Below are 11,658 nucleotides of genomic sequence, written 5' to 3'. Positions count from 1 at the left end.
GTTAGGATTTAAGTGTATTACGTAATTTCCTCTATTACACTAATTACCTGTTATATATATTTATTAATTGGCAATCAAACTCTATTGTTGCAATAGTTGTGATGGTTATTGTGGTGGTACTTCCAAGAAATGGTTGTTACTGAAATAGTTGTCATGGTTGTTGTGGTGGTTGCTGTAGTTCTTGTGGTGGTTGTTGTAGTTCTAGTGATGGTTGTTGTTGTGATAGTTGTAGTTATAGTGATCGTTGTAGTTGTGGTAGCTGCAGTAATACTGGTGATGGTTGTTATGGTGGTAGTTGTGGTAGTTGTAGTTAAGGTAGCAGTGGTGGTAGCTGTACTAACTCTATTAATGGTTGTGTTGTGGGAGTTATAGTGGTTCTAGTGATGGTTGTTGTAGTTATTATGGTAGTTGTCGTAATTGTAGTATTGATTGTAGTCATGGTAGTTGTAGTAGATTTACTAATGGTTGTTATGGTCGTTGTAGTTCTAGTGAAAGATGTTGATGTTGTTTTTGTTGTAGTTATGGTACTAGATATTGTTTTGATAGTTGGATTGTTGTAGCGGTTGTTGTTTTTGTGGTGTATAGTTACAGTGGTTCTAGTTATGGTTGTGTGTTGTATTAATTGTAGTTAGAGTGATGATTGTTATGATAGTTGTTGTATCAGTTCGAATGGTTATTGTTTCAATAAACGTTATTCCGGTACTGGTAGTTGTGGTTACAGTAGTTCCAATGGTTGTTTCTTTACGGTTGTTGTGGTTTCAATCGCTGTTGTACTCTACTAGTTGTTGCTGGGTTGCTTCAAATGTAGGTTGGATGGATATATGAGCGATAGGGGTTGGGTGCATACGGGACTGCCCAGTATGGGTCAATAGGCCCGCTGCAGTTTCCTCCAATCTTATATTCTTAAGTAGAGCGCCTGGACACCCCAATACAGACGTTATTTAAACTGTAAGACAAACAAGTAATTGCTTTTATATTATACTGAATACATAACCTTATAACTTAACGTCAACATATAATCAACATGTAGCACAACATGTAGACCCTATAGTGTTTTGATGGCAGTATCTATACGTATTTGGGCCCCGTTGTGTAATCTGATATATTGTTTGCTTGAACTAAAAAGGAGGGTATAGTTATGTTTTTATTTTGAGAATGGGTGTGTGTGTGTGTGTGTGTGTGTGTGTGTGTGTGTGTGTAGGCTTGGTTAGGTGGGGTTAACTCGGGTGCTGTTGGGAATAGATTCCATTTGTTATTATTCTTACTTTATCCCTTTTTTTACTTAATTAATTTTTACTTAACTTTTACTTAATTTACTTTTTACTTAAATATTTTTACTTAATTTACTTTTTACTTTACTTTTTATTCATGTTACGCGATAGTCCGACGGAGGCTGATACGCCTTCAATCGTGCTCGAACGCATCCATATGGGTGACGTCATACCGTCGTGAGGGCCTCATTACTTGTTACAGGTGGTTCAGGGAGTCACGGGGTGAACCAAGGGGCCTAGGAACCTGGGTAGAACTCTCTTAGGGGTTTAAGGGGCCTGAAAAGAACTCAAAAGAACCGTTAAACCTGAAAAGAACTCTCATGGAGTGTAGGAAGCTGAAAAGAACTCATGTAGGACTTAGAAACCTGAAAAGAACTCCTTTAGGGGTGTAGGGGGTTGAACAGAACTAAAAAAAACTCAAAATAACTTATAAACCTGAAAATAACTCTCATGGGTCGTAGGTGGTACGCAAAGAACTCTGGAAGAAAAGAAGATAACTGAAGAAAAATAATTATTAGCGTTTAGAACTCGAGAAAGGACAGTAGGAATAAAACAGAACTCATAGAAGGGAGAAGGAAGTGATAAAAAAGAACGTTGGAGCACTAGAGGAAAAAACTCAGCAAAGATCATCAGAATATGAAGAAAGAAACCCCAAGGGCTAAATCAAGAAGGGCAATAGAATACGAATAGAAATCAAGGGCTATTAGAGCATAAAATAAAACCCAAGAAAGGACCACAAGAACCCGAAAACAACTGAAGGAAAATCGAAGGATGAGCAAAGAACGCGAAGAAGATCAGAAGAACTTAAAGAAAAATAAATAAAGAAGAAAGTAGGAAGCAAATGAAGCCGCGAAAAAAAAAGCGTTGAAACCCGATTAGAAATTATCCAGTAGCCTTAGTAGTGAAAAGAACCAGTGTAAGAAGCTGTGAAGACCTCGAGAAGCGGTGAAGGGGGAAGAAACTGTCTTAGGAAGAATCTAGTGTTACCTCCTCTCCAGATTATGAAGTTTCATGTCTTACTGTGTTCATATGCAAGACACTGGATAACCCCTCACTCTGGTCTCTTAACCAGCGTTAGCACTCGCACTGAAACCAAAACAGCCGCAGACTTATGTAGCAAATGATGAACGGCAGACAAGGGACACAGGCAACTCAAGACGGACAAGGACGGACACAAACACAAGCAGACTGCAGACAAGGACACAAACAACTGAGACAGACACAAACAAAATCTTTACAGTTTGTGACCTTAAAAAAAAAAAGTTGAATCGGTGTCTCGACCAGTGATAATAAACGAACGTATTTTCTGAATAAAAAAAAATCGAAAGAATGAACCATCGTATTTAAGCGTCAAGGAACCAATTACGCTCAGTTATGACACACGGCTCGCTGGAGAAAATAAAATCGTATTTCAGTTAACAGCTGAATGTGAAAGACGACCCCAAACTTTTTTTCTTTAAATATTAAGCGGGAAAAACCCCAGCTTCGAGACTATGCCCTGAAATATGAAAAAAAAATCCATTAGTATCTTGCATTAACCACTAAATTGTCGTTAGTAGCAGTCATATGTAATATTATCAGTAGCGTAAATGTATTGTAGATGGACAATTTGAACTCCTGTATTATCATTTGTAACATAAACCTAAAACTAAATACTAATTAAACCTTAAATAAACCAATCATTCTAAGTATCACTAAAACTTCCACTTAATAGAAAACAATACTTTACCTTCTACTTAAAAAACAAAATACTTAGGCTAAAAAGTCGTAAGTTAAGATGCTAAAACAAAAAAGAGAGGAAATAAAATTTAAATCTTGAGAGATAAGATGACCTGCGGGCATCACCTCACCTTTCTTAGGCACGCAGCATCCACACGACTTGCCCTTACAGTACTTCCTGTCCTTCTTCAGTTCTCCATCACACTCGCTGGAGGCCGGCTGGCACACACCTCCCTCCTTTTTACATGTGTTCTTGGCAGTGCACGCCCCTGTGTTGGGGGGAAAGAATTTGGATTGGTGAATATAAGGGGGAAAGGACACTTGTTTTGATAACTGTATGGTGAAAATGCTATTATTGGTGTTAAATCAATATTTGTAACTGCAAGGGGTGTTAAAAAAGCATTAGTGAGTTTTGGGGTGTTAAAATTAATATTGGTGACTGTAAGGATGTTAAAATCAATATTGGTGACTGTAGGGTGTTAAATCAATATTGGTGACTGTTGGGTGTTAAATCTATATTGGTGACTGTTGGGTGTTAAATCAATATTGGTGACTGTAGGGTGTTAAATCAATATTGGTGACTATTGGGTGTTAAATCAATATTGGTGACTGTTGGGTGTTAAATCTATATTGATGACTGTTGGGTGTTAAATCAATATTGGTGACTGTTGGGTGTTAAATCAATATGAACACTTCTAGCACGCTCGGCGTGTTTTTTCACGCCGAGCGTTGGCAGCATAGGAGTGTTGTGACGGCATTTTCTTCCTTATACCCGTGTGAAGGGCACTATTGAACTCTATGTACTTCTAAACAGCGTATATTTTCACACGGCGTGAAAGAATGCTCCTGTGAAGGGAGCCCAAGAGGAAAAATCTTTAATGTGTTTGTGTAGAGAAAGTAGTCAATATTGCCATATGATCAAAGTGATAAAAGCCAATAATGGTGACTGAAAAGGAAAATACAAGCCCATAATAATAATTGGAATGGATAAACAATACAAAACAAAAACGCATTGGTTACTCAAACACGAGTCTGGGTTTCTGATATCTTTGCTAATAGACACATAAGGGATTCTAACCCATTTTCCTTTGGCTGAATATCAAAAGATTTTGATTCCTATTATTTGTTATATTCCATTTTTTTGCAACAGTAATTCATTTGTTTAAAGTCAAGGTTTAGCAGTTTAATTCACAATGAGGATGTGTTTTTTTTTGTCAAGTAGGAATAAGCAAACCAAAAGTGACTGGCTATCTATTCATTTGATCGTACACTTGTAAGAAACATACAATCCAACTGTAACTATATAGCCCCCTTTAACCGTGTATAACTCCCCTTTAACCGTATATAACTCAACTTTAACCGTATATAACTCACCTTTAGCTAGGCAGCACCCACAGGTCTTGCCTCCACACCAAGATTTACCCTTCTTCAGATTACCATTACATAAACTGGACTGAGATTGACAGACGCCTCCTTTCTTAGTACATTTGGTAGGACATGTAGCTGGAACCAGGAAAATAAAGCTAAACATAGACTATAATTATAATTTACACAGAAAACATAATATATCGTTCAGTGGATGTTTTAATTATCTTATAAAGTATATTACATAGTGCCATAGTACCACTTCACCTATTGGCACTTTTGTTCTGGCACTCATTATGGCTCTCTACTTCAGCTGAGATACAATAGTTCTCCTTTTTCAACTCCTGTGATATTCCTTTTAATTTGTCATTTACTATTTAACATATATTATTACTTCTCTTAAGATAGATAGTTCTTCTCCTATCATATACAGATGTACTATCCTGAACATACAGTACTTTCCCCAACACAGTGGTACTACACACAACACAGCGTAACAACTTCCCTTAACATACAGAAAGTACTTCCCTTAACAGAAAAACAGTACTTTTCTTATCATATAATACTTCCCCTAACACACAAGAAGTGCTTTCCTTAACTCGTAAAAAAGTCATCCCTCTACACAGAAAAAGTACTTCCATCAACACAAAAAGTACTTCCATCAACACACAAAAAGTACTTCCCTCAACACACAGACAGTACTTACAATCGACACAGCAGACGCAGGATTTGTTGGAACAATATTTCAATTTCTTTGAATTCTTGTAAGTGGTTTGGTTACTTCCGCATCCTTTCTTCTTTCCCTCACAATTCCCGACCAATTTATTGCAGGTTTCGAGGGTCTGACATTCTGTACAAGAGGAGGGGTAGTACAGTAGTTTATTGAGGTATTTAAGGACGGGTAAAGACGTGGGGGTGAGGTAGTACAGTAGTTTATTGAGGTATTTAAGGACGGGTAAAGAGGTGGGGGTGAGGTAGTACAGTAGTTTATTGAGGTATTTAAGGACGGGTAAAGAGAGGGGGAGGTAGTTCAGTAGTTTATTGAGGTATTTAAGGACAGTAGTTCAGTAGTTTATTGAGGTATTTAAGGACGGTAAAGAATAGTACAGTAGGTAATAAAAATTCTTACTGAATGCTGAGAAATAGACTATATTAATAATTATGCAGTATAGAATTGTTTACACAGGTATACAGTACATAGGACACACACACACACACACACACACACACACAAAGTAAATGAACTTACTTCTCTTGGCGTAGGTCTTCTCCACCCGAGCTTGATCTGTTGACGGAAACAGTGAAACAAGAATTTAGAAATGTCTCCTTTTTTTTCTTCTAAATTTTAGTTAAAACTTTGAGTTGTTGATTCACGTACATAGTAGCTATATCTATCTATATAGCTATTTAGTATGACGTGTGGTAGGTAGTATGGTAGGTACGGTAGATGGTGTGGTAGGTGGTGTGGTAGGTGGTGTGGTAGGTGGTGTGGTAGGTGGTGTGGTAGGTGGTGTGGTAGGTGGTGTGTGGTAGGTGGTGTGGTAGTGGTGTGGTAGGTGGTGTGGTAGGTGGTGGTGTGGTAGGTGTGTGTGGTGGTGGTGTGGTAGGTGGTGTGTGGTATGGTGGTGTGGTAGGTGGTGTGGTAGGTAATGTGGTAGGTGGTGTGGTAGGTAATGTGGTAGGTGGTGTGGTAGGTAATGTGGTAGGTGGTGTGGTAGGTGGTGTGGTAGGTGGTGTGGTAGGTGGTGTGGTAGGTAATGTGGTAGGTGGTGTGATAGGTGGTGTGGTAAATAATGGGGTAGGTATTATAGTATTCGTAGACAGGTGTGGCTCGCAAGTGACAGGTGAGGCTCGCAGGTGACAGGTGTGGCTCGCAGGCGACAGGTGTAGCCGGTAAAAGGTGTAGCCGGTAACAGGTGTGGTCAATAATAGGTGTGGCCGGTAACAGCTGTGGTTGGCACGTGGGTGTGGCGAATGAATTATGTGGCAGGAGACAGGTGTGGTTAATAGGTATGTCTCACTGTACTGTGAGAGTAACCAGCTGATGATGTTTTCTTTGTTTGGAGAGAACAGCTGGTGATGATGTCATAGCCAACAGCTGGTGATGATGTCATAGCCAACAGCTGGTGATGATGTCATAGCCACAGCTGGTGATGATGTCATAGCAAACATTTGGTGATGAAGTCATAACAAAACAAACCGATTTTAGGATTATTAGAAGTTTTATTTCTCATATACTTTGTTTAAATGCTGTTAGAACAGTGTATTTGCTAGCACTCAAAGACCATAGTAAACACATTAACACCAAAAATTACAAGTAGTACAACTATTAGTAAATGAAATAGTCTTTACGTTAGCTTTCCCCTGTGTTTTATCTACTGTATGTGTTCTGTACATGGGCAATTTAACTGGTGTGTATAAATCTTGTGTATGTATCGCCAAATTGCTTAACGTTCGGTGATTCTTATGGTTTAGTCATGTTTTTCTCTTGTGTTATTTACGTCACGTTAAGTCTTGGACTCCTCAAAAACACCCTCTCCCTGTACCCTCGCCTGGCTGGCCCTTAGGTCTTGCCTAGCATAGATAGCCACACCCCTCTTGCAAAGTTTCTTGAGAAAGGTTCGCAAATGAGTCATATCCAGCAATACTGAACGAACATTCCTCTGGGTCTAGTCTCCTGTTCTTGTACAACAGTTCTACAACTCCTACAATACCTGGTTGGTGTACCTTCAGTAGTTTTTCAAACCCCTTTCCCTTATCAAGGAACGTGTCAGTATTAGTGTACATGATATTCAAGCCAGAATTTGTTCTCGGTAACGTCTCTGCTCTTAGTAGTAACCCCACTCCCCAATTCTCAGAAGCTGCAGCATTTGCTAAGTACACTGTATTTTGCAGGGTGTGTTTAGAAATGTCATTGTTTACACGGCACTCGCCTCCTCCTGTCTGGTAGGCGGAGTTGGTGCCGCCTCCCGGGTGGGGGGTAGAGCGAGTGGAGGGTGCACTGCTGCCCCCTGGCCCTGTGTCGGCACACTTGCTTCCACTACCCTCCCCCTGAATATAACCCATGTACACCCGTCCCCGTTCCTCCTTGACTCCTCCCTCTTCTGCTTCAAGTCCTGCAGGAGCTTCTTGTGCTGTTCCCTCTGCATTACCGTGCGATCTGGGTGAATGAATACACCCCGAGATGCCTCGCTCCTTGCTAAGTTTTTTGCCTGCCGAATAACTCCCTATTTCTCCTCGCTCACTAGTGTGATCCTGAGGGGGTGAAGCTTATTCCCCTGCTTTTGTCCCAGCCTCCTCACATCCTGTGGGGTTGATGGCATCTTCAGAACCTCTGTACAAATATTTTGAAACTGCATCTTATCGTGTGTTACCTTACTTACTCTCAGTTCTCTCCGCCTGGCTCTCGGGGACTCCAAAAACTATTACATTGTTCCTGCGCTGGAAACTTTCCCGTTGTTCCTCCTCTCCCCTAACAGTAGGTCCATTAATTTTTAGTTCTGAGACACACTTCTTCAGAATACCTAGCTGCTGTAGAACCTGTTCCGATCCTGCATTACTCTCCGCCACCCCCCCCCCCGTGGCCCTGCTAATGCCTCAGCATAATTCCTCTTAGCAACCACCTCCATTCTATTGGCTACTTCCTCAGAAGGATCTCTTTCCCAACTTGCTCTAGTTTGGCAACCAGCAGGGCTCCAGCTTCATCTATTTTCGTCCCTAGGGAACTCGTTCCCTTATGGATTGCAATCGCCTCTTTCACCTTGACTCTGCAGTCAGGGCAATACCAGCAACAGCCTTCATGCTTTACGACAGTTAGCATCTTCCTAAACGTAGCATTAGTCAGGCCTGTATCCTCCATATCCGACGTCCCCCTGCAGTAATCACATATCATACTCATGGTTGTTGCTGTTGTGTGGAGGGGGGTGCAGACTGTGTATAGATCTACACCTATTTAAAAAAAAGAACAGTACTTAACTGCTCACTGCTGGATTTAACCACCTCCCCTGTTACCTATAGAGTTGTCTTCTGCTATCACTGCGTACACTGTATCTCCCTGTGAATGATGTATTATAGACACAGTTTCAGTCCTTGAGAAAGCACAAAAAATAAATAAAATTTAAAGTCTCTGTGGCACCTATGACACGACTTGGTCTTTGCTGGCAGTGGCGCCTTACCAGCTTGTTTGCCAGTTTGTATTCACTTAAAGTTATCTACAATCTCTTTGTTACAGAGACACGACACGACACGACACGACACGACCCGACCCGACCCGACCCGCCCGACACTACAACTTTGTTATGTATTCTCTGGGATTAAGTCTACCCTCTACCGACCACCTACCGTTATCTACTTCATCTACTCTCGCATCTACTTTAGGTCTTCCACCCTTCAACCGATCGATCTTTATCTCTCCCTCCACCCATCTACCATTACCCTCCATTATTTCAACTACCATCTACTCTTCATCAACTCATATCTACCCCCCATAAAATCATCTAGAGTCAAACCCATTCCCTATCCAATCGTCTACGATCTACTCTACTTCAAGTCATCTACCATCTACTCTTTACACTACTCATTATTTACTCTATCCTCTCCTCTACCATATACTCGACTCTCTCATCTACTCTCACACTGCTCACTATCTACTCTACCCTCTCATCTACCATCTACTCACCCGATAGACAGCACTTGTAGCCTTCGTCACACTTATTCTTCAGGACCTTCTTACTCGAACACTTTGCTGAGGACTCGATGCACTGGCCGGGACATCCCTGTGTGAGAGTGAGTGAGTGAGAGAGAGAGAGGAAGAGAGAGAAAGAGAGAAAGAGTATGAAATATAGGTATATGCATATAAATAAACGAGTGGATGAGTGGATGGATGGATGGATGGATGGATGGATGGAGAGGGAGAGAGAGAGAAAGAGTTTTGATTGGAAAAAAGCTTAACCTTAGATTTGGCCTTGGCGACCTTATGTGAAGATAAACCGGACTTGGGACTGCCGGGCCTTTTCTTGGTCTTAGCGCCCTCGGACTTTTTCGAGTTCCTTGGGGTCTTGGGTCGTCGAACCTCCTCGGTCTCAGAGTAGCGTGGTTTGTCGTTGCTGGCGGCGTCGGAGAAATAGACAAAAGCCAACAAGACGATGAGGCAACACGAGAACATGACACAAAGCCTCATGATGGATCGTGTAGGAGGCGTGAACGAAGTAAAGTAGAGAGATACACACACAGGAGGAGGAAAGAGAAGGAGAGTCAGGGAGGTCCTCGTGTGTGTGTGATGATGACAGCCGTTCCTTATATACTGGCGGTGAGAAGGTACAGCTCTGATCTCTCACTGATATGATATTGTTACGACCCCCACAGATCCCTCCCACACCCCTCTACGAGAATCCACCTCCCCTTCACCCTCCCGACCCTCCACCTCCCCTCCACCCTCCCGATCCCCCACCTCCCCTCCACCCTGCACCCTCTAATTTTCGCTCACTTCACCTGTTTACTAACCCCCATCTTCTCCCTGTTCATTGTTCCTGTTAAGTTCCGTGTCCCTTTCACCCTCATTTCTTTTCCTGGTATCCCTCCCGCTGTCCCTCCCTCATCCCTAGGCCCCTCCATCCCCACACTCCTGCCATCACCTCTGTATGATATGTACACAAAGTAATACCTTAAGCTGTGTATTATTATATTACTCTTATATTACTCAATTAATTATGTATAGTAAGTATTACAGAACATGTATTAATTCTATGTAATATTCCCATTTATTATGCACCATGTTATGTATATAAATTATCATATTTACATTGTATGTATTCAACTTGTGAATGCTGGCATCTGTACATGCAAGCACGCAGTAATACATAGAGAGTGAAGACAGCCAGTCCTTGTGATGCGGAAGTGAGCTTCTTGGTCTCTTGTATATATATCTCCCGTACGAGAATAAGAACCTACTTTTAAGAGAACAAGTGTTTGTGTATACCTTCAGTAGTATAGAACATTTTGGAGGTACCAAGACGAACACAGAACCTCCACTCACAACACTTGTATTCTGGTGGCTATACAATGTGTGTACGATAATTTCACATGTTTTATGATTACCAGTCAAATAACTTTTTATTTCTATCTTGTGTATCCATAGCCCTCTGTAAATCGTTGAGAAATAAATATTAAAAAAATACGATAGAATGTAAGTTTTAAGATATACTCGGGAATATAGATTACAGAATCCGCCTCCACGTCATCAAAGTTATGAGTGTGTGTGTTGGGTAGACATATAGACAGAGACAAATGGTGTAATGACACTTGCCCATAGTTTCACCCTGCCCGGAGATCGAGCCTGTGTGTTCACTCGCTTGCAAGGCGAGCATGTTGACCATTACAACACAGGTCGTACGCGCACACATGACTGGCCTTGTCAGTCTGCTTCTCAAGCACACACTCCCTCATTTACTCTCTGCTCTCCTCTTCCCTCCTTCAACAGCCTGTTTATGGAATCCTCAGACTTACTCCACGCTCGTATCTGTCTCGTGTCAGCTACGTTACGGCTTAATGATCTTTATGTATTTTACCTTTGTCGTCTTAGTGACCTTTTCAGCAGTATGTGGTATTTAGGTGATACTCATATGCTTATTATGTGACGTACGTTCTCTTGCCAGTGAACCTTTACCATTAAGTTTCATTTATTAGTTATACCAAGTTCGAGATTCTTACTTAAGTACTTTATGAGGGCCATTATACGAGACCCCCCCAGTGCTCTTATCACTGTTTCGATTTTATCATTTTGTGCATTTGAATATACCAGGCGTAGGGCTGGCTTTTTGTCAAGACCTAACTTACTTTATTGATGTAATTTGTATACCTGTGTTTATCTACCTTCCCCAAATCTAATATCTAAAATTTACTGACTATTACTCTACTGATACATAAATTCACTGGGAATTTCTAGTTAACATCTGACATAAATATTTCACTAAGTATTCCTGGGAAGTTCTGAGTAAAATTTAAACTGTTGATTGGAAGTTTTCAATACGTGGGTGAACACTAATGTCATTCCTCACGCAGTTCTGAGCCCGTGTGAGTTGAGCGTAACAAAAACAAACAAACAAACATGTTGTATGGTCCACGGGAAGGTGAAATAACGTTAGACTATCACCTTTAGGTTATTCGCCAAGTTAACAAGTATTATAAAAGTGACAAGCCTCCCTCCTCCCCCCATAACACAACAGAGGGTCATCACTACTCCTAAAATTTCTGAAACAGAGTTATTTGGGCATCAACATATAGTTAAACCACAAATGTACTGTAC

At 41.0% G+C, this 11,658-nt stretch overlaps 1 protein-coding gene across 1 annotated transcript; it reads right to left on the bottom strand.

Annotated features, from left to right (window-relative positions):
• Positions 1-328: 328 nt before the first annotated feature.
• Positions 329-9,671, bottom strand: LOC121868009 (keratin-associated protein 5-3-like). Its single transcript, XM_042368220.1, has 7 exons — positions 9,307-9,671; positions 9,034-9,130; positions 5,605-5,640; positions 5,062-5,205; positions 4,365-4,493; positions 1,360-3,259; positions 329-946 (listed from the first exon to the last, which is right to left on the bottom strand). Exons 1-6 carry the CDS (start codon positions 9,532-9,534, stop codon positions 3,024-3,026), a joined length of 870 nt encoding a protein of 289 aa, XP_042224154.1. The 5' UTR covers positions 9,535-9,671; the 3' UTR covers positions 329-946; positions 1,360-3,023.
• Between the last annotated feature and the right edge of the window lie 1,987 nt (positions 9,672-11,658).

This window comes from Homarus americanus, unplaced genomic scaffold, assembly GCF_018991925.1.
Source record: "Homarus americanus isolate GMGI-L3 unplaced genomic scaffold, GMGI_Hamer_2.0 scaffold37032, whole genome shotgun sequence".
Classification (NCBI taxonomy): domain Eukaryota; kingdom Metazoa; phylum Arthropoda; class Malacostraca; order Decapoda; family Nephropidae; genus Homarus; species Homarus americanus.
The sequence above is the reverse complement of the archived record's forward strand: the minus strand, read 5'-3'. Positions and strand labels throughout refer to the sequence as shown.

What these genes read in the sequence shown, in the direction of transcription:
- LOC121868009 (XM_042368220.1), bottom strand. Translation starts at nt 9,534, where the DNA reads ATGAGGCTTTGTGTCATGTTCTCGTGTTGCCTCATCGTCTTGTTGGCT. An exon ending in GAAGACCTACGCCAAGAGAA is followed by an intron (nt 5,206 to 5,604) that starts GTAAGTTCATTT and finishes CCTCTTGTACAG; the next exon opens with AATGTCAGACCCTCGAAACC. An exon ending in CTGCGTCTGCTGTGTCGATT is followed by an intron (nt 4,494 to 5,061) that starts GTAAGTACTGTC and finishes TCCTGGTTCCAG; the next exon opens with CTACATGTCCTACCAAATGT.